This window comes from Cuculus canorus, chromosome 3, assembly GCF_017976375.1.
Source record: "Cuculus canorus isolate bCucCan1 chromosome 3, bCucCan1.pri, whole genome shotgun sequence".
NCBI classification, from domain to species: domain Eukaryota; kingdom Metazoa; phylum Chordata; class Aves; order Cuculiformes; family Cuculidae; genus Cuculus; species Cuculus canorus.
In genome coordinates, this window is record NC_071403.1 from 88,884,151 (window position 1) to 88,910,137 (window position 25,987).

Consider the following 25,987-nt stretch of genomic DNA (forward strand, 5'->3'; position numbering starts at 1 on the left):
CCCTAGCACCAAGGTCAAACTGACAGGCCTGCTTTTCCCTGGATCCTCCTTCTGGCCCTTCTTGTAACAGGTGTAACATTTGCCAGCCTCCAGTCACGTGGAACTTCCCCAGCCAGCCAGGACTGCTGGTAGATGATGGAAAGGCACTTCCTTGAGCTCCCTCAATGCCTTTGGGTGGATCCCATCTGGCCTCATAGACTTGTGAATGTCTCATTGGACCAGTAGGTCTCTAACCATTTCCTCTTGGATCATTGGAGCTTTGTTCTGCTCTTCCTCCCTGCCTTCTGGATCGTGAGGTTGAGTACCCAGAAAACATCTGAACTTGCTATTAAAGACTGATGCAAAGAAGGTATTAAGTACCTCAGCCTTATCCTCTGGCTTTGACGCTGTTGTTCCCCCTGCATACACTAAAGGATGGAGATTCTCCTTGGCCCTTCTTTTGTTGTTAATGTAGTTGTAGAAACATTTTTTATTATATTTCACAGAACTGGCCAGTTTGAGTGCTTTACTCTCTGTTGCAGAAAGCAGGTTGATGGAAATCTTGCCAGTGATTCCCAGAATACTTGGCAAGGATCTTAACATATTAGTCACCCTGGGAGGGATTCATGTAACCTAGTTCTAGAAGTCTTAAGGTACACAACTAAAATAGATGCCATGACTAGTACTGTAGAAGTCTAACCTTCTTCCTACTGGCTGAAAAAGAAGCTTAGAAAACTAGTTCAAATGAAGAATTCTGTATTGTTGAGGCAGTTTATGTGGATGAGATAAATCCAACCTGATCTTACCAAGAGTGGAAGGTAGGCTTAGATTCAACTAATGCCAGAAGCTATGACTCTTATTTAATAGAAGATTCAGTTAGGATTCTCTTTGTTCGCTAGATATCTTTCCAATCAACTGCAGTGTTGTTGATTTTTATCTTAATTAGTGATTTCAATTTAAAGAAGAAAAGGAAAGAACAAAAACCGCTTCAGGATTAAATCAAACCTAGAAGAGCACAGAAATTTATTTGAGTTTTGAAAACAGATTGCTTTCAGAAGAAAGCACAAACAAATTGTGGAAAAGATTTGGAGAATGTTTGTACTTAGAATAGCTAGTAAAGTTCTGGGAAACGGAATTGTAAGAAACTCAAAACATGGCAATTCCTCATGTGGATTGTGTTTGAGGTAAGACTAAGAGGTTATAAAACAGAAATTCTGGAGGGCAGGAGGAAATTTCAGGGTTTGGGAGAAGAGTGAAATTTTAGAGAAGTGTTTTTAAAAAACAAATTTTGCTTGAGAAGGGAAAATAAATAATTAGGTTGGAGACTTTGATCACAGTGATATGAAGACAGAAGTTTAAAAGTCTTGAGAAACTACAGGAGAATTGGGAGTCATGGCTCTCAGACTTCCTTGGAGTTTTTAAGTCAGGTGAGGAGCAGCTTGGCATAAGGCTCCAGGGCTTCAAGACCTCTTCTGTTCAGAAAAAATCTCTAGTTCTCTGGGTCCGTTTTGTATTATAAAGGACCTCAGACAGATATGAGACACGATCTTACTTTCCTAGCAGCCTGACAGATAGCAGCATTCTGGAGTTTATTAGGTGATTATTTGAGGTCGTCATGATGCTTGTTCCAACCAAGAAGTAAATTTTCATAGAATCATAGAAAGATTTAGATTGGAAGGGGACCTTAGAGATCATCCAGTTCCAACCTGCATGGGCAGGAACACTCATCCAACCTGGCCTTGAATACCTCCAGAAATGGGGCAGCCATGACTTCCTTGGGCAGCCTGGGCCACTGCCTCACCACCCTCACAGGAAAACATTTATTCGTAATATCTCATGTAAATCTCTGCTCTTTCAGTGTAAAACCATTACCCTATGTCCTGTCTCTGCACTCTCTGATAAAGAGCTACTCCCCAGCTTTTTTGTAGGCCCCCAGATTTTATAGAAATTTGTACTATATTGCTGTTCTAAGTTCTTTATAGTTAACAAACTAAGCTTGCAAGGGCACTTAAGCTTATATATGAAAAAAGAACAGTTACTGTGATCTAAATTTTCAATAAAGAAGAAATTACTCTGAGTGGAACCTGAAGAACTTTTCTTCCTTAGGTCTTTTGCAGTACTTATTAGTACATTCTTGCTCTGTCATTAAAACAAAAAAAAAGGGGCAACAAAAAACATCAAACCAGTAACAAATCAAAAATCTACAAGAGCATCTGGGTTCATGTAATTGTAAATCACTCTCATTATCATGAGAATGTTGCCATCTAGTGGACAAGAAAACTATAGCACAACTTGAATTTGTACTGCTTTTATTTATTGTTTTTAAGAGTCTGAAGAGTTTCCTTGAACTCCATACAGAATTTTGCAAAAATTTACATTATACATGTTTTTTTGTCATTTAATAGATTTCTACACACTCTCTGGAACATATCTCTGGTGTTATTATCATAGAATCATAGAATCCCAAGGCTGGAAAAGACCTCTTGGACTGTGGAGTATAACCATTCCTATCTGCTACTACACCATGTCCCCGAGCACCTCATCTACCTGTCTTTTAAATACCTCCAGGGATGGTGACTCAACCACCTCTCTGGACAGCCTGCCCAGCCATCTGGACAATTTAACAACTGCTTATATATATATTCTTATGTATGTGATTGTACCTGTATCTATGTAAGACACACATCTATGTTTTTTAGTTATCGAAGATATTTAGAAGTGCCCCAAGCTGAATCATAGAATTACCATGCTGGAAAAGACCTCTTGGGTTGTCAAGTCCATTTAGTGGCATTCCTGTCTGCCACTAAACCATGTCCCTGAGCACCTCACCTACCTGTCTTCTAAATACCTCCAGGGAGGGTGACTCAACCACCTCCCTGGGCAGCTTCTGCCAGTGCCTGATGACTCTTTCTCTGAAAATTTTTTTCCTGATATCCAGTCTGAACCTCCCCTGGCACAGCTTGAGTCCATTCCACCTTGTCCAATCACCTACCGTCACTTGGGAGTAGAGGGCAACACCCTTCTCTCTACAACCTCCTTTCAGTTAGTTGTAGAGTGATAAGGTCTCCCCTCAGCCTCCTCTTCTCAAGGCTAAACAACCCCAATTTCCTCAGCTGCCCCTCATAAGACTTGTTGTCCAGCCTCTTCACCAGCTTCATTGTTCTTCTCTGGACACGCTCCAGAGCCTCAACATCCTTCTTGTGGTGAGGGGCCCAAAACTGAACACAGTATTCAAGGTGCAGTCTCACCAGTGCTGAGTTACAGAGGCAGAAGAACCTCCCCTCCCTGGACCTGCTGGCCACACTGTTTCTGATACAAGCCAAGATGCCATTGGCCTTCTTGGCCACCTGGGCACACTGCTGTCTTATGTTCAGTCAGCTGTCAATCAACACACCCAGGTCCTTCTCTGCCAGGCAGCTTTCCAACCACTCTTCCCCAAGCCTGTAGCGCTGAACAGGGTTGTTGTGTCCCAGGTACAGGACTCTGCACTTGGCCTTGTTGAACCTCATCCCGTTGGCCTTAGCTCATCAATCCAGCCTGTTCAGATCTCTTTGCATAGTCTCTCTACCCTCAAGCAGATCGATACTTCCTCCCAGCTTAGTGTCATCTGCAAACTTGCTAAGGGTGCATTCATCCAGGTCATTGATAAAGATGTTGAACAGGACTGAACCTTGCATGTGCAGTTTTTCAGCATTTAGAGCCTGCGCCCCTTAAACCAAATAATTGAATTGTTTTCTCACCTTCCATAAAGAAGGATCTATATCACGTGATAAATATTGTCAAAGAAATTGGACATTTAAACTTTTTCACCTGTAATTAGAAAAATTTAAAAATGAGGCAGCAGTTCAATTTTCTTTTTGATCTGGCATCCCATTTTTCCTGCAAAGATTTTGCATGTCATTAGAAAGAAGATCAAACACTGATCTCTAAATCTGCTTTTCCTCCTTGTACATCAAGAAAACTTAATTTCTCACCTTGAGAACCTCACATTTTTTTCTTCCTGCTTACACACTGTTCTTTTTACTAACTAATTATGCGTGCACACGCACAGCTGGCAAATGCATAATATGCTACTTTGCACATCTTTTGTCTAATCTTATACTCCAAATGGTTTGCATAAGCCAAGATTATGTGTTTCTAGTTGTTAGAATGTGTCATCCAGAACACTATGGGGAAAAAAACCCTTGCTATGCTGTTTCCACTGATTTATAGTATACCTTTGGAAAAATAGTGACTCATTAATATCAAAACTCTCATTGACTTTAATAGAGGCAGGACAGGTGTTTTTTTCCTTGGCTCCTCCCCACCTCTTGTAAGCGGGAGACAAAGAATGTAAAGCCCAAAGCATGAATAGGTGTTAACATGTTAATGTTGAGCAGGAGTTTTGTGACAAGTAGTCACTATTTTTGCATTAGCCTCCTCTGTATTAAAACAATCTTCCTTATATAAATCTTAAACTGCACATCTAGAAGTCATTTCAACCTGTAGATGGTTATGTCATAGCTATTGTATCCTGATCTTGCCCTAGGACTACAATGGGAAAGCTCTTCTCTTCCTTCCCTGCCCGTGGCAGTTCAGAGTGTGTACCTTCTGACTTTCTTTCTCCTGGTGACTGTATATAAATCTTTGTTGAAACATTATGTTATCTTTATTAATTAATGGTAAACTTGTAAGTAGCATCATTTCATATTCACAGTATGAACCCCATAGTATCACCCAGAGAAACTTGTATTGCTTTTTAGGCAAGGAGGGAGCATCACTTTCTGCAGGAAAGTCAATAAGAGACAAATATATCCTCCTGAACAGCTCTTCTCTCCAGTCCAACATGCTCAGTATTACAGTTACTAAGGAAAGGTTGAGAAACAAGGATAAGTTAATTTCCATTAAGTAGGAAAGCTATTTTCCTGCTTTCTGACAAGTTATTTGAAACTATTTGAGGTTCATTACTTTGAGCACATCCTAAATATTTCTGTGGTTAGTGTTGATAGATCTAACTGTGATCAAGCTGTGGTATTAGACTGCTGGTCTCTAGTCCAGCTCAGAGACTGAGTACACCCTGGTGCTGCAGGATGTAGTTTGTTTTTCTGTGGGTAAGGTGAGTGGGTTCAGAGCCGGGCACGTAACGTGACAGGAACTGTCTGTGTGTATGTGGTTGGCTTTTTCCTGTTTGTTTATTTTAGGTTTTTCATAAGCTACTTAGCTCCTATGAGGTAATTTTTTAGCAACTTTCTTTTTGATGTTAATACCTGAGGCAAAGCGAGGAAAGAACCTTCTGTTGGGATTAATTGCAATTTTTTTATTCTTTGTAACTGATGATCAAAGGATCTGAAAAATAGACATTTCCTTCTTGATGTCTTTATATCCAGAAAACATGTCTTGATAGAAAGAAAGCTCAGGGGATGAGAGGCTCTGCTCTTTAATAACATTAAAATTAGACTCTTTCTATGCAATTAGCATTTCTTGATATAACATCACTGATTCAAACTAGTATTCCCACAGCAAATTGATACAGTGAAGTCAGCCACTAGTTCCAGTATTATGTGGATGGTTGAATTGTTAATTACTGGTTATAAATTTTGTCTTAATTTACTCTTTAAAATAGGTTGAATTCTGAAAAGTTTCTTTCCCATAGTCTCAATTTCAGGTAGCTGACATTTATGCTGAGACATATATTACTTACTTACTTACTTACGTAGATGCTCAATCTTTATTTGTCTTTGTAAGCACATTGTTTAATGGAACTCCACAAAGCAGCAAGGGCTTGGTTTTGTGGGGGTTTCTGTATTTTTTTAAGTTTGTTTCCTTATTTTGTGATTTTTTTATTTGTATTCTGCTTTTTGCTCTTTCTGGTTGCTATTTTGTTTCTGGTTCTTATTTTGTTCTTTAGATTCTTTGGTTAAAACACCTTTTTCTTTTAATGTCATTGTTTAGGGTAAGTGATGAAAAAGATGCTCGAGGTTATCTTCAAGCTTTGGCCTCTAAAATGACGGAAGAACTAGAGGCCCTGAGGAACTCCAGTCTGGGTGCAAGAGCCACAGTAAGGTTCTTTATTTGTTTGAAAAAAATACTGATTTGTTAGTTTCACCTACAGTAATAACCTGTTTGTACACTCTGTTAGTTAAAAGTTAAACTTTCCAAGAGCTTCTCAGTAACTGAATGGCAAGATTCATTATTTATCAATTAATTAAACATAAATAACTTTATGATGTGATTTTAGCTATGGTACTGTTCATATGTGTTTAGTATGGTACTACTCTATAATTATATATGAATATATTGAAAGAAGTCTATACTTTGGGTCATGAAAGCATTCAAATCTTTTATTTGGGCAGTGTGAATGTCCTTTGCACGCACATCAAAACTATAATTCACAAAATCTCTTTGCTTTTGAGATCATGACAATGTAAGACGTTCATCTTGCCTATTTAGTACCTGAGTTTAAAAAAAATAACACCACCACTCCTAATTTTTTAATTTTAGATTACTTTGTAATTAATTAATTCTTCTTTTAAAAATATAATAGACTGACAAATGTAATTGTTGAAGTTAGTTATATTCCTCATTTTCTGCTTTCTTTCCGCTTACTCTTTCTTCCATTTTTTATTCTTTGCTAGGACATGCCCTGGAAGATGCGCCGCTTTGCAAAACTGGACATGTCTGCAAGGTTGGAACTGCAGTCTGCTCTTGATGCTGAAATCCGAGCCAAACAGGCTATTCAAGATGAGTTGAATAAAGTCAAAGCTTCTTGTATCTCTACAGAGTGGTAAGACTAAATTGTTCTGATGGAAGTTTACTTTGATAGCTCCCAGGGAGTGTCATCAAATCATAATCTTAATTATCTTGCCTGTCAAAATTTGATAATGAATGATATAGCAGTTTCTTATATCCAAATATGATAAAAAAACCCTGTATCTCTCTTGATTGTGTAGACACCTGAACACTTACTGGGAAAATTTTAAATTTTGAAGACTGTCAGAGGGGATACTTTCTCTTTAATAGTATCATCTCTCCTAGTTGTGATAACAAGTTCAAATGCAAGCAGACTTTGTGTTTGAATCTTAGACTAGTAGGAAAACATTCCATTTCTAGCTTTCAATTCCCCAGCTTCAGTCTGGCTCAGAGCACTGAGTTGTTTTGCAGCTTTAGGAAAGCAGTTGAACAGAGCTGAGGTTCAAGTATGTTAGCTGTAAAGTGGGAATGAAAATTGTCCACCTGACTTGGGCATTTTTCAGATCAGGTAACGTGACAATACACAGCATTATAGATGCTCTGAGAACAGGAGAAGCTAGTGTTTGCTTTGATAGGCAAGGATGAGAAGTGAGTAGAACTGTGTAATAGTGATACCTGTCAGCTGTGAATCAGAAAGCTCTGAAACAATTGACTGTAACCTAACTTGGAAGAAAAATAGTTCGACATAATGTTAGTATCACTGACATTGTGAATTAACAAATAAAAGAAAAAAACCTCAGTTTTTAAGCATAAAAATGCATGTGGTCTTTTTTTCTCATTCACACGTTACAGGCTCAGGCAATTACTCAAAAATTAGAAACACGAGCCTATTTAGTGGGTAAATAGGGGCAAGTAATTGTTTGTTCTGATTTTTTTTTTTTTTTTTGAGATATCCCAGTAGATTTCAGAATTCATTCTGGCATTTGATGACATCATGAAGCTTCCTGGGCATTAATTTTAAAATAACATGCAAAAACAGACAAAAAAGTGACTTGTGTCATGGTTTCTCAATATTTACATAGGTTTTTTATGTGTATTCTTTTGAAGTAAATTGCAAGAATCTGAGAAGAAGAACATGGAGCTGTTGACAGATATTGAGAGGCTGAAAAAGGAGACAGAAGAGCTTAGATCAGAAAAGGGTATGGCAAGTGATATCAAAGTAAATAACATGTTTCACATTGGTGGATACATCTTATCAATCACGCCTCACCTTGCAACTAAAATAAGATACTGGCTGACTTTGGTATATGAAATAGGAGCACAACAATTAGATGTTAAGATGTACCCACAGCAGCTTTGTTTGCACTTCTAATACATTCTTGTAATACGCTTCAGTCTTGTTGATACAATGGAACAAGTAAGGAATTATTTAAGGTGGAACTGCATTATTTTTATTTGGCATGTGTATGGTGATTTACTGCCAGAAAACTCTTAGAAATATTTATTCATTGTTCAAAGTATTTATTTATTATCTATATTTTCCCCCTTTAATGTTTTACTTTTAATGTTTTATTCATGTAAAGGTGAAATATGACTTCAGTATTGATCATGGTGTTCTTCATCTATGAATGATTTGGGCCTTTCTGCATAGAGAGTGAACTACTGCAGAGGCATTCATAGCATTCGTTTCTGGGGTGCCTTCATTGAATGGCTTTGTAATCATATCATGAGCAGTGTGGTCATGTTTGCTTTGCTGTGATATTAACAGTACGCTCTGGGATTTCTAGTGCATCTGTCTAACCATATTTCACATTGTTGCCAGGAGAAGAGACTTTCTTGGTAATTCTGAAAAGAAAAAAATTTCATTAAGAGACTATTTAGCTGATTCTTTGCAGTTCCCATAGTGGCTCTAGTATTTGTGTCTTGTGAGTCTCATGTGAAGAAGCGATTTTTCAAGTCAAATGGAATTACCTATTATTCTCTAGGGAACAACTTGAGCTCTAGAGTTTCAAAACCCTGGCAGCTATTTCTGCATAAAGGTGTCAAATACTGCAACCTCAAGGCATGTCAATCAATACCACATTCTAGTTAACATTCATCTCCTCTAGAGGCCTCCAAGTGCTGGTTCACTGGTAAAAATAATGCAAGATGTTCTATACAGAACATTAAAAAAATGACTGGTACCAATCTGCAAATAAGACTTAGGGTATTGATACTAGGTTATCTTGATGCTTAGCACTCATACCAAGATTACACTTCTTCCAAGTGCTTGGAGAGGAACACTTGATAGCATTTTCCTGGAGACAATAGTGCTTTGTCATGTTTAGCTTTCATTTATCAATTCTTGAACTGTCTTACATAATATGCATAGTTACTCCGCTTATGAAATCTTCCATTGTATTTAGCAATCTGTTTAGAATTTGTAATTAATATTTTACCCTGTATTTTTTCCAGTGTTTAAAATCATACTAGTTTTGTGAAAATAAAGATAAACATTTACTCTTTTCTTTAAAAAAAAAAGAAAAAAAGAAATTGTACTGTTCAAGGAAAAGTTAGTTATTATGCTTTTGTCAGAAGTAGATCAATAACTACTGCAACTATTCAAATATTTTGATAGAAATACACCTGCATCCAAAATCCTGATTATCTTTGGACTTCATTTTCTCTTGTAAGAAGAAATATGGTCAGGTTTGAATTATCAGTTGTATAGAGGATTGCAGTGTAGTCAATGTGCAGTGGTAACTTCCTGTGTGTGGAACTTGATTTCTAGAAAAGGATTGCTTAGATTACAACTTGAATCCTTTGGTTTTTTAGGAATGTATTTGACAAACTCAGGAAGGTGGGGGAAAAGATTACTAAAAATTATTCTGTGAAGTAGCAGGCAATTTGAGAATTTATTTTAGTCTTTACTGAGGTTTCAGTGTATTTATATTTTAAAGAGGAAAGGGTTCTTTGTAGTTTCTTCCTTCACTATGGATTCTATGTAAAGCAAACAGGGCGATACGGGCAGTTAAAGGAAGACGTTGACCTTTTTTAAAAGAAAAAAGTGATCTTTGATATTATTGGTCTTTTGAGATGCACACGGTACTGCAGGATCTGGGCATAAGAAGTCTGTGTATATATATCTATAATGTATTTATAGTGTTCAGGAACCTGTTCAGTTTGTACATATCTGTGATTTGTAAACACCCTCAGGGCAACTTGAATTATGCCCCAAAGAAAAGAAATAAAAAAGAAGTATCAGTTGAAGCAAGTCAAAGTTACAGTAAAGATGTGCTGGCCTCTGTGCCTCCAGAGGACACCGCCTTCCTGCTCTGCTTACTGGCTGAAAACCATGCAAATGATGTAGCGTGACAGAGGCATTTGAAGCTTTATCCAGCTAGTGAAAGATGGCAGACAGGCACAGAGCACGGGTCAAGGAACCCGTATTATTTCAAATGCAGTGTGTTCCCCAAACAGCCTGTTCTGTATGTTTCTGCAGAACTCATGTTTGCTAAATCTGTCTTGTCACAGTAGCCTATCCAGTGTGTGACTGGAGCAGGGATGACACAAGCTCCATTAGTGTGTATGCTGGTATGGCATGCAGTGTATGATGTAAATGGACATAAGCACATTAGAAACTTGTGCCTTCTGCATAATAGACATGTACATATAGGGTGTTTTAATGTTTAATTCACACCACACATCTTGGCTTGGAAAAGGTTAATTAAAAATGCACTGCTTGCTTAGTGGGTGTATGTCTACTAAAAACATCTTTTATTCTGGAAAACAGACCAAATGTGACAATTAATTTAAAAAAAATTAGGTGGTTCAGATGGAGACTCAAACCCTGATTGAGCAAGGCAAAGGTCCTCCATGAAAAGGTCGCTTTTCTGTAGCTCAAAAACCTGCTGCTGTTTTCTAGGTGTAAAGCACCAAGACTCACAGAATTCTTTCTTGGCATTTTTGAATGCGCCTACCTCTGCTCTGGACCAATTTGAAGTAAGTGTGCAACTATTCTAACTCTCTGTTAGTCAGTGGCACTGCTGCTGTTTTGTGCAGGTTTTATGCATGTTTACTGAGAGTTTCCTACTATACGTTTTATACTTTTGTATAATATAATGTGAGAATTGTTATTTACAGTACTGGCTGTCTTCTCTTGAACACTAGTAAACCTAGTGAATTGTCTCTCAAATCTTGTTAAAAGAAATTTTCCTGATTTTGTAGTGAACATGAAAAGCGTAGTTGTTCACATATCCTCTCTTTGTGTTCAGAAAAATGCTAAGTAATGTGGATACTGGTTTGGTAAAAATGAGAAAAAATACATAAATAATCCTGAATGCATTCCCTGAAGTCGTTGGTACTGTATATGTATTAGGTTGTTTTCATCTTCTGTTCATTTTATACAGCTCTGTAAAATCTAGATAATTGCTATTCATCTCTGTTCCACAAATCCTGTATACTTAAAAAATAAATCTGTTGAATACCTTCGTCACTTTGGACAGAAGACCAGTTTAGGTAGAAAACCTGGAAGAAAAAAATTGAAACAATACTGTACATTTTGTATCTTCCTTTTCCAGTCAACAGTAAGCAGTGCATCATTTTGCATTTAAAAGAACAGCTCAAGTGAAATATTGGTCAAGCTGAATTCTGAGCGGACAGGACACCACCTTTCTAGTCAAAAATTTGGCCCTGTTTTTTTCCTAATGGGTGTACAAAGATCATCCTGCTTATCTATGAAAGATCACCAGTAACATCCTTGATACTACTGGTGTTCCAGAATTTACTTTCTTTTCATTGTGTATTCATTGTTCTCTCCTGAAGTGCTTACAATCTGTACCATTTTTTAATTTGCTTTTTAATTATATATCTTACAAGTTATTTTGAATCTAAAAATCCTGTTGCAGTGTAGAAATATTATTTTATTCAGTGAATGCTGGAAAAATGTTGGGTAAACAGTATTTTATTGACTAATTGTCTGTGAAAGGCAATTAATGAAAACTTACCAAGGTAACTGTTACTGGCACTAGTTATTTACAGTTCTTTATTTTTGCAGTTTTATTTATACTGAACAGTTTTCTTCATCCATCTCTCTTTCTTTCTCTCTTTTTTTTTTACTGCTGTTTTCATTAAAATAGGATACCTTTTCCTCCTCTTCATCCTCATTGGTTGATTTTATGGATGACGTAAGTCTTTGACTTCCAAAACAGTACATCCCTCAATAAAAGAGATCAGTTAATTTGTTTGGAATATTCAAACATTAATGCAGTCAACTTTAAAAGTCACAAACAGTTTTTCTAATGAGGAGAAGCTACTCCTAGGCCATATGCATTTTGAGCTGCTTATCTACTGATATGGCCTGTGGAAAATGGTTCCAAAATCACTGGCATGTTTGTTTCATTTAGTTCTATTGCTTGTTATTACTACTTTATCATTAGTTGTTTCCAAAAGTTTTCTGATCACTTTAGTGAAAATGTTTTCCTTCCATACAGTTGATTCCTGTTGACTCAAATATTCTCTTTTGTAGTTTATATTGTAAGAAGTAATTTTCATTATAACAGGAGTGAACTTACTACCTTTTATAGCCACTTGAGATGCTAGTATTCTGTCAGGACAGTGTTTAAATGTTTGCCCTTGTTAGTTGCATACTAAGAGAATTGAGTTAAAAGCTGAAAATTGACTGCATTGTATATCTTCCAGACTGAAATAGTAGGCACATAAAAGTAAATAATAATAAGCTTTTTAAACTCAAAGATCATTTGCATCCATGGTAGCAAGCCATTCATTACCACTTTGTGGATATATTGTGTGCATATGTCTGTGTTTGCTTGTATATATGTGTATACACATACACAGGTATTTATACATATGCCTTTAAAGTAGTGTATTTAAATAGTACAATCCTCTTTGCATTAAAAGGTGATATAATCAATTTTATTCTATAAATATCTGCTGTGAAGGGTCTGACGAAGATGGGTTAGAATACAGACAGAGACTATAGTCTGAGTTTCCTTTCACAAACTCTGAAGTAATGCTTTTCTTGATGTCTTTTTCCTGTAAATCAGGTACATACCTTAGACAAAATTTGAAGGTGTATCTGTGATACCATTGTAAAAAGTATTTATTTGCAATTTTGTATAGCAGATAGAAAACCTTGTCTTGCTGATATTAGAATTTTCTTACATGAGAGAGCTGGAAGTACAGTTTCCTGTTAAATAGTATTTATATCCTTTATCTGGATCCTGGATTAAAGAAGTGTTCTCTATATTGCCTGAGTATTCAGAACACTTAGTTTGTATCAGCAGGTATTTTCATAGAAAGTTACCTTGAAAAATAGGTGATATTCCTAAAACCTGTTAAAAGAAATAAAGTACATACGTGGCAGCATAGCTGACAGTGTTTTGTTTTGCAAGGTGAAGCTTAGAACAAGAAAGTTTTCCCAGTTGCTATATAGATAATTTTGAAGGACCACAGTGCTTTATTGTATATTTATTGCTGGATTATGGGATTCATTCATAGCGAGATGTACAATATATAGCCTCTGAATAATCAAAATGTTTATTTATGTTTTAGCTCGTGGAGTTGGTTCAATATCAACGTATCAGTCAGACTTAAATTAAAATAAGGGTATTAAAAAAGACCTCCCCACTGGATGTGACCTGCATTCCCTTTACAGTGTCTCTTTTTGACAGCAGTTACCCTGAAGGGCAGTGTTTCTTGCAGCATTTCAAGAATTAATCTGTGCTTAGTCAGACCTCAGAAGTGTGTGGGTTCGTTATATTAAGACCAAGGAAAATTCAGAATTGCTCAAGTCAGACTCATGCAGTGCAGCAATGTTGCATGGGTTTCAGGAAAGTCTTTCCTGTAATCAACAACCCAAAGTAAATATTACTAATGGCTTGCATTGTTTCTCCAGCTTCTGTGCTTCATTGTGGAATGACAGTGTGTAAGAGAATATGTATTTCCAGGTAGATAGCACTCTCTGCAAGATATCTGAAGTCTATTTAACATATAGATGTGTAAGCAGCACTGAGTTTGGCCCACTGATTGAGTTAACTAGGGTGGATGTGCCTTCTGTGTCTGCCATCCAAGTAACAAAATTGTTTATAGTACTCTGTGAATGACTGGAGTTAATTGTAGTTGTTTCAGTGGAGAATATGGTAGCTTTGCAATTTCTTCTGCAGAGAAGTAAAAATACACGTCCGCTGCCATTGCAGCCTGCAGAGGCAGAGCAAGAAAAGTAGTAGCTCACCAGTTAGACAAGTATCAGTCAGTATTGGTTCCAGCTCTCTCTCTTCAAATCTGGAGAAAGATACTTGTTCAGGTTGGCAGAACTGATGCCTGAATCCTAATACCTGTGAATTCCCATGCCTTCAGAAACAATCCTTTTATCTCTGCGTTTGGGGGGCTGCAAAGGGGAATAAGAGTGAGTTTTGTTGTCTCTAGTTTCTGATTTTAACGGGGGGGGGGGGGGGGGGGGGGAAGTCACCACCAGTGACTAATATACACTTTTCTTAATCTTTGGCACTGTTTCTTCTGTGTGTTGGCAGGCTGTCTCTCAGTAATGTCATCTAGGTGTTAAGTCTCCTCTGTTCACTAGAAGTATCTATTAATGGAAGTGTTGGGTTTTGGTTTTTCTGCCAGGTGAATCTTTATGTTTCTCACTAGCTACTAGAAGCAATCAATTTGTTTTATTTAAAGGTGAATCTGTGAATATTTAATAAAAATTAAATGGAATACCAGTTTTGCTTAACAAAGTTAACGCTTGCTAGAAAATACTTTTTCCTCTGTTACCAACACGTTACAGATCAAAAATAGACTTCTAAAATCCTCTTCAGTCTCTCCTCACATGCAGGCCCCAGGGGCTTCACTTGGACCAAATAAATCTGAACTTTGCAAATAACCACAGAATAAATCTGCATCTGAATTCTCATTATTAAACAGAATAAGCCATAGTAGTGTATGGTAAGAACCCTGACTCTAGCTGGACATTCATAATTAAGTTTAAAGTAATTATGATTCTTAAGATACTATAAATTGGATATGTTGTGCCTGCAAGAGATAGCTTTATTCATCTTGTTCAAAGTCCAGTGTTAATAGTGTAACATAGTCTGCAGTTTCACTGCTATTATCCCGTATAAAACTACAGACCTTAAAATAACTTTTCCTTTTTATGTTTGTTTCTTCCCTCGTTTTTGCCCCAGAATATCTTGTTTTCAAAATACTTCTAAAAATGAACGTTTGTGTCTAAACACTACCTATGGAGATGGAGAGTGATGAATTCTGTTGTACAAGGTCAAACACAAAAAAACCCTGAGACTAACCCTATAGCCAGGAGCCAAGAATGGGAGGAGGGAGACAAAGAGATGGTTATAGAACATGTTCTAATCTGCCACAGTGAGACAAGGCCAACTTGACTGCTTCAACTCAGTATGAGTGGACGTGTGCTCACATATAGACGTTTCCTTACCCTCAGTCAGAAAATGTCAGCGTGTGCCAGTTTCCAATGCTTTTTGAAGCAGATTTTAGCTAATAACAACATCACTGTGATGAGTTCCCACCCTATTCACTAGACCTAGCTTCCTCTTTCCATAGATCAAATCCATGCTCAAAGGAACCCACTTTTTCTTGACAGAAGATTTGACAGCAAAAACAACACAGATCCTCAACAGCCTTTCAAAAAATGATCTGTGTAATTGCTTTGAACATTAGCAGCATTGTATGCAGGTGTGTGTCAACTCGGAAGGGAGCTATTTTATAGGTGATGGTAGTTGGTTTTCTTAACTTGTGAAATAAAAAGAGTTACAGATACAATCTCTTGGGTTTTTTGTGCTGGACCTTGTATATGTCACTGTTTGGTTTTGTAACATGTTCTTCTCCTTTCTTTGTTAAAGCGCTCTCCTTCCTGTATTCCAGCTAACAAAGGCAGACGTGTAAGAAGCTGTCCTGCTCTATGTGGCCCTTTATTTTTTGCCTGTTGTGTACTTGTCTTTGTTTAATGTATGGATTATGTATTTACCTCATGCATGTCTTGTGCTGCTGCTGCAGTTTGCTGCTGCTACTGTGCTTTTTGTTGTTTTACAGTTGTGGGCTAAAATTTTGCAGTATTTCATTTGGTAATCCTATGAGCAGACTATCACAGCAACCGACGACAATACTTTGGGTACTTTCTCATTTCAATATGAAGATTCTTTGTGAAAGCTGATCAAGTAGATGCAATTTGGGAAGATGATTGAATACCAAATGCAGTCCTGTTTGTTACCTTACCCTTAGCAGAAAGCATGTGTTTAGCTTTGAGAACTGCTTCTGGAGAGTGGAAGTTTGGCATTTAGGAAGCACATCATAGTAAATGATAGACAATATCATGGTACACAGATAAATATATGTGAAGGAGAGAATTGAGTAAACTGGAGCATCAAGGACAGGAGGAAATGTTCATATAAGGAAAACAGAGCGAATATGTTTTACTCTGTTAAACTGGAAAGCTCTGTGGTGGATTTTTAAACCTAGTGTTATCAAAGTTCTGTCAGACTGAATTCATACCAGGTATGCTATGTCCATTTTAAACTGATACTGCCACTTCTGTTTCTTTTACACACATACGATGATAGGAATAGAAAAGCATTTATATTTAATATTCAATAAATAAGCAATAATGCCCAACAGCTCTAATAAAGACCTTTACCTATGGAGTTTGAAGTACAGCACTTAGTGTCTTAGGCACGCTTGGAGTAACTGCTTGTTTTTGTCAGCTGTGGCTCAAGATAGAATCATAGAATCGTTAAGACGATTCAAGGACACGTAGGATCATCAAGTCCAACTGCCAGCCCAGTTGGCACCACCATGCCTACTGAACCATGGCCTGAACTGCTACGTCTACAGGGTTTTTGAACGCCGCCAGGGATGGTGAATCCACCACTTCCCTTGGGAGCCTGTGCCAACGTTTCACCACTCTTTCAGTAAAGAACCTTTTCCTAATATCCAATCTAAACCTCCCCTGACACAACTTGAGGCCGTTTCCTCTCATTCTGTCTCTAGTCTCTTGAGAGGAGACATCAGTGCCTGCCTCACTACAGCCTTCTTTCAGGCAGTTGTAGAGAGCAATAAGGTCTCCCCTCGGCCTCCAGGCTAAACAGCCCTCATTCCCCTAGTCGCTGCTCATAAGACTTGTTCTCCAGACCTTTCACCGGCTTTGTTGCCTTTCTCTGGACATACTTCAGGAGTTCAACGTCCTCCTTGTAGTGAGGAACCCAAAACTGAATACAGGATTCGAGGTGTGGCGTCATCAGTGCCTTGTACAGGGGCACAATCACTTCCCTGGTCCTGCTGGCCACACCGTTTCTGATACAAGCCAAGGTAAAGTTGGTCTTCTTAGCCACCTGGGCACACTGATGGCTCATGTTCAGCTAGACATCAGCAAGCACATCCAGGTCCTTTTCCACCAGGCAGCTTTGCAGCCACTCTTCCCCAAGGCTGTTGCGTTGCATGGGATTGTTGTGATTCAAGTGCAGGACACAGCACCTTGTTGTTGCTAAATCGCATGCAATTGACCTTGGCCCATCAATCCAGCCTGTCCAGATCCCTCTGCAGAGCCTTACTGTCCTGGAGCAGATCAAGACTCCCACCCAATTAGGTGTCATCTGCAAACTTACTGCAAACAATCCCCTCATCTAGATCATTGATAAAGGTATTAAACAAAACTTCCCCAAAACCGAGCCCTGAGGAACAGCAGTTGTGACCAACCGCCACCTACATTTAGCTCCGTTCACCACAACTCTGTGGGCTTGGTGTGATAGTTTATACCTGAGATGGCTTTGGCTCAGACCTATATAGGTTGCAGCATAGGCACAGTCCTGTGGAAGATGACAAAGCTGTTACATTTTGATACTAAATACTGAAATATGCAGATAATCCAGCAGATTCATTTAAAACTAGTTTTATTGGTGTTAATACAGTGCATATAAAGTTTTGGCAATAGCTGAGTCAGGTTGTTTTTGTGCTTAATTTTTCTCATTCATGCAAGGCACCTGGAGATTACTGCAAGCAGTACAGCTTAAGGCCCTGTTTCTGCTGAAAACCTGGTGATTAAATTCCCCTCAAATTCAGGAATGGTAGATCAGGTTCTGTGTGGTTTTCAGGCTTTTTGTGTTCATAGGTAAAGTAAAATTACATTTATTGCTGTTTCAGCAGTTGTCTTCAAGCACAAAAACGTTGTAGCACATTCCAGAAAGTTCCATCATTTATATTATACTAAAATTTTCGAGAGAGAGGATTCTTTGGTAAGCAAATGCCACTTTGAAAGGGAAAACCTTTGTAGTATCTGGAAACATTTATGAAATGATAGATTATATCTCTGACTCTATCTCACAGAAGAAAAGGAATATCGCTTTCTTGCTATCAAAAATGCATCTGTAGTTACTCATTGGGTTTACTTGTTAGTAGCAATTTTAAGAAAGTAGATTTTTTTCAAGGTTAAACAGTCTTTGAGAGGACTTCCCAAGTTATCAGGCATTTTGTAAATAAAAATTGAAACAAAGTTATGTGCCTGGGGATTTACTACTTAAAGGCATCAATGTTTCTAATGCTGGATAAAGCTTTCAATTTTCATTTGCTTCTGATAAAAGCACAAAATATATGCTTTACTAATTTTTGCCTCAATGCTTGAAACACGTGATCTATGTGCAGAAAAGAGGTGTATCCCAGTATAAGAATTTACCACTTCCATTGCAGGCATCTTAATGTGCCTAAGCTGAAAGCTGATAAGTGTTCTCCACCAGATTATTTTTCTTTTGAAGGCCATGATAAAACTTGAAGCCATCAAACTTAACCCATTAGTATAAAAAAAAAAAAAAAAAGAAAAAACTGCAACTGCACCTGTTCGCTACCATGAAGGGGTTTCTGGAGAGCAGGACTATATATACATATATGACATTGGCTTGGCAATATATGTTATTCTAAAAGGGATAGAGCTTGTTCAATTTATGTCAATAACAAATGAGATACAAAACACTGGAATGTTCAAATGCTTTCTGTAAACATTGCTGTATGTTTTAGTTTGTTTGTTAGCTAGCTACATCCTTAGCAGTGGGATGCTAATGATAGCATTGCTCCAAAAAAGCCAGGCATGCAATGAAGCCCTCTTTACGCCTCCAGCTTTTAGTTTTATTATTCATGGAGAAAAGCATCCTCATCTTGATTTTTTTTTTTAAATATATAAATTTACATAGAGGGTTTGATGTGGAGATGTCTTGTTTTCAAGGAAAATTCTTATATTCTCTGTTTTTTCAGTTGCACTAACAAAGGAGGATTTGGTATCCAAGATAGCTTGTTTTACGTATATGGCTTGTTGTTCAGTATAGTCCTGCGAGCTTAGTTTTTTGTATAATAATGACTAGCAAAACAGTCCCTTGAAGTAACTGTATTCCTGGTAAGGATGTAGTTCAAATGGAGTAGAATACCCTCTCAATTCTCTCTGAATATAATTAACACCAACCTATGGAAATACATTGCGTCATTTACCTTTTCTCCTTATTTCTTCCTAGATATGTTTGCAGTGATTTACATGGGTTATATGGGAATTCACTTAGCGAAGTGCTAAAAAAAAAAGCAGCAAATCTCTACTACGAGTGAACAATACCTAGTAGTTTTCAGAAAATATTCACCTTTTAAAAATGTTGAATTAGTAGCTCTTATGCATGTGCTTACCTCTCAGCAGAAGCCTTGGCGTGTTCATATTCAATGATTTTCATTGCATTTTTGTACTTTAATTAGTAAGTTGCTTAAAACTGGATTTTTATCCTCTCATTTCTCTCTCAGGAATTCTGCTGCTCCCATATCTTATTTATTAAGAGTTCATAACTCTTCTTTAATGATGTCTTTGATTGAAAGCTTTTGGTTGGTTTTTTTCTTTTGAATTGTTCTCTTAGATTGATTCAGTTGAGAATTTTACATTGTCTAATACCCCATCACGGGATGAAGATAGCAAGTCTCACCTCCATTCAAGATCACGGTCTCCCTCTACAGCTAGTGAAATTGAACCAATTGAGGTACTTCAGTGTTGACAAATTTTTGTCTTTTTTTTAAGGAGTAACAGTTTCAGTCATATAAAAATTGCTATTGCAAATCCTTTTGTTTAGAATAAAGCTCAGTTCTCTGCCAAAAGACTATTTAGGATCTTGTAATAGCCTTCTGCACTATGGGGAATAGCGTTTTTGGGAATGTTGCATTTTCTTTCACATACGGCTAATTGATTAGGGATGGGAACTATGCTGAAATTAGAAGATGCTGTCTCTGTTCATAATATATCCTTATTCAGTAAGAAACATTGATACAAAGTTAATCTTATACTGTAGCTTTTAAGAGCACATTTTGGAGTCCTGCTGAAAGTCTTGTAAATATGAAATTAATTAGACAGGCTCTGCAACTATAATAATGTATCCCTTTTCCTTGTTAAAATTTAACACTCTAATTACTTTTCATTCAAGAGGGTACAATCAAATTTTTAAGATAATACAAAGTTAGTTTTGACATTAAAGAGAAGAATCATGATCCTGAGAAATAAGATTTTGTTTTCCGAGTCATTTCCTGTGTTAATCAATTTGGTTTCATTGCTTGTATGCTTAGGGTGGATGGGACGCTGTAGTCTTTTTACTTTGTTCACGTTAACTTTGATATGTGTATTTCATGTCTTATTGATCCTTTGGGGACTATGTTCAGGTTACAGATCATCCTCCCTGTTCAACTCACACATCAGCCATGAGGACAGCATATATTGGATCAGGACTCTCTGCACCAAAGGTATTTAGTCAAATGTTCACACTTTTTGTATAGTGAGGGCAAAAATATCCCTCCTGGGCAACAAATTCAGGAAAACTGTTTATCAGAGTAGTCTTACTAGAACTACCTAAAGGGTGGCTTATATGCAAGCTGGTTGCTTTCTAAAATTTAAATCTCCTTATTCTTACATTATGTGGTGTGACAAGTTGTACTAGGCATTCCACTGTACGAATACACAGCCATTTGGTTATAGGAAGAAGAGTAGATTGAACATTAGAAAGAGATAAATGGACCAGAACGTGGAGAAAGCAAAAGAGGCATTCTCAAAAGTGCTTTCCAGGCGATGTCTGACCCACCTGCCTGTGTCCTCTACCTGCAGTAAAATTGATGCCACTGTGGGCCAGTCTCAGGTTAGCACATCTGTGTGCTAATTGTATGCTTATTTATGAGAAAAGGCAAAGAATAAGCCTAAAACGAAACTGTAGGTTTGCATTTTTTATAAGCAGTGTAGAGTGAGCACTACAGCCAGCAGTGCAACACTGGTCTGGGAGAAGGAATTCCAGTTTTTCAGTCTTCGGGCTTTTTACTTCCACAATTAATGATTTTTGCGTCAATTGTTCAAGTCAGTTTGCTGTTGGCCTAATAAGTCAGTCAGTGTATGCTAAATCAGACTGAATTTCATGTGTTCAAGCAAATGAGGAATAAGATACAAGGTATGAAAGGAAAAATTTTTTCATAAAAGATTAAGAAGTGCTTCAATGGCTCAAGAATTTTCTGTATATTTAAAAAAAATACAGTTGTTCTGCAACTGATCAATGAAGTAAGTCTGTTTGTATAATAGATCTGTTTCTCTGCTTTGATAAGTTTTGAAATAGCAGACTTCATTTGTGTAAAGGAAAGCTAGAAAGTTTCAACAGGCAGTGTTCTGTTGGCAGTATCCTAGGAGATCAATTTAAAACATAGTGTAGGTGCATCTGGAATCATGTGAAAGAGATTTTACTATGCACATTGTTTCATTTTTGCAGATGTTTTGCTCAGTGAGTAATGATTGCCTTTCTAATTTTATTCCCTAAAGAACCTTTTTACTTTATGATTGCATCAGTTTTTAAAGCTAAGTATTGTTTCCCTGCACGTTTCAAAACAAGACAACGATCTGTAGACAGAAAGCTTCCTTTGTGTCAGTAAAACATCCATTAGATATGGATGAAGTTTGAGCCCTTAGCTGTGATATCTTATGCTGTGAAAAAGAAGATAGTGAATGAAACTTCAATATACCTACTCGTTAAAGTTGCCTGCAAAATTATGTTATATCAGATCACATACAAGTTGTTTGGATGGCCTTTGTGTTCACCCTATGCCATATCTTTTCTCCACCTAACAGTTGTTAGCTGGAAGTTCATTTTAGAAAAGAAAAACAGCTTCCTGGATTTTATGTAAAGGCCTTCTATGAATCATACTGCCACATTATGTAGTCGTATTATAGCATCAGCACTGCCATTCTTGAGGGGAGAGAGAGAATGAGAACACTTACTCATGTAGTCTGTGCTCCCAAGTACTAACAAAAAAGAAGCCCTTTCAAAATTAGCTTCATCCATACTTTTGCTTTTAAATTGGGTGTTCTGAAATGGCCTGTGCCTGACCAAAAATCTGAACTCTGTCCTGCTTTCTGGCATAAAAATTAGACTTCTGAAAAAGTCTGATGTTTGGCTTTAAACTAAGGCAACACTACTTAGATGAACACTGAACTTGTGGCGTAGAAAATGCCATGTTGAGTTGACCTTGGATGGCTGCCAGGTGCCCACCAAGCACATACATACTTCTAGAGTGTAAAGGAATAATTCTGGCAACTTTCCTATCTGCCGTGGAAGCAAGATCGTATTCTGAGACAGGATCCAGTTTCCATGATTTTGTTTACAGAGGACGGATTAAATTATTAATAACAAGCACTGATAAGGAATTTTTTTCAGTCCATGCGTTAGGACCCCAGATCTCCTTACAGCAAACACAAATAAGCTACCTTTTGAAATGCACCTATGCCCTATTACATCTATCAAAAAAATAACTTTTTCAGAATCGTTACAGGTGTTAACATTCTTGTCTGCTTGTTTCACAGCCTAAAGCCCACCAATTTGTAGTGAAATCATTTAATACACCAACAAAATGCAATCAATGCACATCTCTGATGGTCGGTTTAATACGACAGGGCTGTACTTGTGAAGGTAAGCACTTGTGAAGGCAGAAAATGAGAATTAAAGTTCTTGCAGATGCACATTGCACAGTAGATGTTGTGGTGTGATGATGCAGGAGTCTTCTGTTTGAATTTTGAATAACAGAATATGTTCTCGTGCTTCAGTCTTCTAGCAGTGTGAGCCAAGCACTTTGAACATCTTATGTAAAAGATTACCTGGTTATCTAGGGACACACTTGCTCCAGTTGGTGGTAGAAGAGCTTAGTTCAGTTAACTTAGACTAGCCGTAAGGGGCCACAATCTGTTGTCAAGTATGCCAACAGCAACTTTGCTTTCTGATTCTGAGCAAATGCAAGATGACTTTGCCATTCAGTACCAAGATGGCTTTGCCTCTTTCCAGGACTAATTTATTCTAGGTTTGTTTGTACATGAATGACACTCATAATTTAGAGGAGCTTGCAGATTTTTATTTACTAGTAGAGTAGGAAGTCATAGAGATATTTTAGTACGAGCTTCTGATTAGGCTCTTTCCTACCTAGATGAAACCAGAGTGTGTATTCGTACACCTCTGAAAATGAGGAAATCAGAATTTAGAGCAGATAAAAGCATGAACTGTTGCTTTGTGCAGACTTAAGTTTCTGTCTTGGTGTGGCAAAGTTCAGTGAAAATACTCAGTTGTTGGTCAAAAAAAGGGAGAATTCCTTTGTAAATATTGTCATCATCATAGCTTTTGCATTGCACAAGAGATAACCATCAATTCTGTTTGCTTCTTTTTCTCTTCATAAGTATGTGGATTCTCTTGCCATGTGACCTGTGCAGACAAGGCTCCTGCAGTCTGTCCAATCCCTCCCGAACAGACTAAGGGACCTTTGGGAATAGATCCACAGAAAGGCATAGGAACAGCTTATGAAGGACACGTCCGAGTAAGTATCAGGTAGCTACATTTGGGGCACTTGAGTTAATTTTTTTGTTTGCCAGAGCTGGAATTAAACACTAATTGAGGCATCGGGGGGATGGATTCAATTACGCTGTAAGGTAGTAATTTGGAAATCAAGACCTAAATTTTCACAAAGCAGCTCTTAGCATTTTCAACAGTAATTCTTTCTCCATCTCTGTTTGCCATCGTGGTTTGAGTTAGTCTTGAATAGTCCATCTCTAGGCATCAGATCATCTTTCAGGGTCCAAGAGATTCTCAGTCTTCCTGTTCATGCTAGTACTGTCTAGTGTCATTAGTGGATACTAATGAAGTGGATACTTCTCCAAAAATACTAAAAGAATAACAACATGATTTTAGCCAAATTCCTGTTGATCAGCTAGGGATGGCTTGCTTTATATTTGTCAGTATAGATTTGAATGAGTTTGTGAATCTATGCTGTTATGAAATTTTAAATTATAAATTTATCTCTTTGGCCATGTTTGATGCTCGTACTGCACTTGTGCTATTGCTTATGTTGCCTAATACTATCACTGAACAAAAGCTTGCCTGCCTAGATGAGAGAATTGATTTTTGTACCGTCTGTTTGATTTTTTAATTGCATGATTTTTTAACTCATTTACAATGAGTTGATCAGAATTTATTTTGCTAAAGGTACCAAAACCAGCTGGAGTAAAGAAAGGTTGGCAGAGAGCACTGGCAGTGGTCTGTGATTTTAAACTCTTCCTATATGATGTAGCAGAAGGAAAAGCATCCCAGCCTAGTGTGACAGTGAGTCAGGTTATAGACATGAGGTAAGCTGCTTGGTGCTGAGTGGGAGCTTTTCAGAGGCACTGGGAGGGTTTTTTCTACTTTTCCTTTTAGTGAAAACAGTAAGCAAGCTCCAGAGCTTTTCTGAAACGCTGTAATCTATGTTGAGAGCCTCTAATTTTCTGGAAACAAAGTGGTATTTGCAATTAGCCTGAACTCCACTTGTATTCATATGTAGCAATTTAAACTACTGTTACTATTTCATTTGTTGAAATACGTCTGTTCAGCTGTGTACAAGATCTGAAATGAGTAAAGAAGAAAAATACATTCTTTTGAACTTTAATATCGTTTGAAAGACAGATAAAACTAACACAATTTATGATTCATCAGGGCTATTTTTTTCCCACTTTCTTCAGAAATACTACCAACTTCACTGAAGGCTGAGGATGTTTAACATTCTAACTAAGCAAAGTTCATCTCTGAACTAGGTTAGTTTGTACAGGAAGCCTCAAACAGCTGTAGCTTCTAGTGAGTTTGGATTTTTATGGAAAAAATTGTGTTATTGGTCCAGTCTTATTTTTTAATTTGATTTTTTTTAAAAAAAAAAAGTTTTCATTTAAACAGAGAAAAAAGCAAAGCAGGTGTTCTGAGTAGCTTCATCTCCATCAGCGTTAAACAGGAATTAATTAACATCGCATTTGTGAGTTTTATCTGCAGAAAAAGAGAAAAGTGTAATTTTAAAAATTATTTCTCAGTGGTGTCTTGTGTCCTTCACAAAACAAGGTTATTGGTACTGTGGAAATGCATGAGTTGAGAACAAACATACAGATTTTACTCTTCTAACTCTTTTCAAATAATGTTTGTGGTCTCCATAAGGGATGAAGAGTTCTCAGTGAGTTCTGTCTTGGCCTCAGATGTCATTCATGCAAATCGAAAAGATATCCCCTGTATCTTTAGGGTAAGTATAGTGTCTTGAACCTAGTAACCAGAAGTACAGACTTTCACAGTGTGGTGTATGGTGTCCATTCACAGACAGGTTACTAGTATTTTATTTCCTTTGCAAGTTCTGGTCACGCAGCATCCATGGCAACAGCAGCAGTGTAAGGATCTGTACATATATAATTTTCACAGTAAAAATAGAACTGGTGTATTTAGACAAACCCTGATCTCCTCTTTATGTGGGTTTTAGTTTCTTAACCTTCACAATAAGACATACTCTTCTCAATCTCTTGTTAGTCATTTGCAATTATTCTGTTCTTCATATCCTTATATATTTTCACTTCCTAAAGGGCTTCTCAATTTAATTTGTTGTGTTATTCCTGAAGTTTTTATTTTATGTATTTTCTTGGTGCATATTCATTGGATCTCTGAAAACTCCCAACCATCAGGTAGTCAGAATAGAAATCTAGTGTAGAATACTCATTAAAACTTACATCTGTTATCTGATGTCAGGATCTTGCCAACATTGCCTTTTTCTAACATTCTTCTTACTTTTAATAGTTTAGTGAACTTTTGACCTTGATGAACTATCTTTACTGTCTTAATATTTCCCCTATCATTTCTTTACTATACCGTTGTATTTCACTTTTTTTGGCTTTCAGACTGTTCATCAGTCTGCATTCTGAGAGGACATAAACCTACAAAAGGGGCTTCCATTTTTATCTGTAGTAGCTGTACAAAATACACAAAAAGGATCATAGATCATTCTTCCA

The 25,987-nt window shown here is 37.3% G+C and overlaps 1 protein-coding gene across 9 annotated transcripts in view; it reads left to right on the forward strand.

Moving 5' to 3' along the window:
* CDC42BPA (CDC42 binding protein kinase alpha) overlaps nucleotides 1-25,987 on the forward strand; it is a 199,690-nt gene that overhangs the window by 147,981 nt on the left and 25,722 nt on the right. For 4 of the 9 annotated variants that reach the window (XM_054061341.1, XM_054061336.1, XM_054061339.1 and 1 more), the window contains exons 19-30: nucleotides 5,911-6,016; nucleotides 6,594-6,742; nucleotides 7,756-7,847; nucleotides 10,553-10,629; nucleotides 11,766-11,813; nucleotides 15,522-15,560; nucleotides 19,554-19,673; nucleotides 20,344-20,424; nucleotides 22,517-22,622; nucleotides 23,378-23,514; nucleotides 24,180-24,319; nucleotides 25,152-25,233. In XM_054061341.1, the coding sequence (XP_053917316.1) occupies nucleotides 5,911-6,016; nucleotides 6,594-6,742; nucleotides 7,756-7,847; nucleotides 10,553-10,629; nucleotides 11,766-11,813; nucleotides 15,522-15,560; nucleotides 19,554-19,673; nucleotides 20,344-20,424; nucleotides 22,517-22,622; nucleotides 23,378-23,514; nucleotides 24,180-24,319; nucleotides 25,152-25,233 (1,177 nt within the window). The remainder of the gene's footprint in view (nucleotides 1-5,910; nucleotides 6,017-6,593; nucleotides 6,743-7,755; nucleotides 7,848-10,552; nucleotides 10,630-11,765; nucleotides 11,814-15,521; nucleotides 15,561-19,553; nucleotides 19,674-20,343; nucleotides 20,425-22,516; nucleotides 22,623-23,377; nucleotides 23,515-24,179; nucleotides 24,320-25,151; nucleotides 25,234-25,987) is intronic. The other 5 variants (XM_054061338.1, XM_054061343.1, XM_054061335.1 and 2 more) reach the window with 3 other exon arrangements.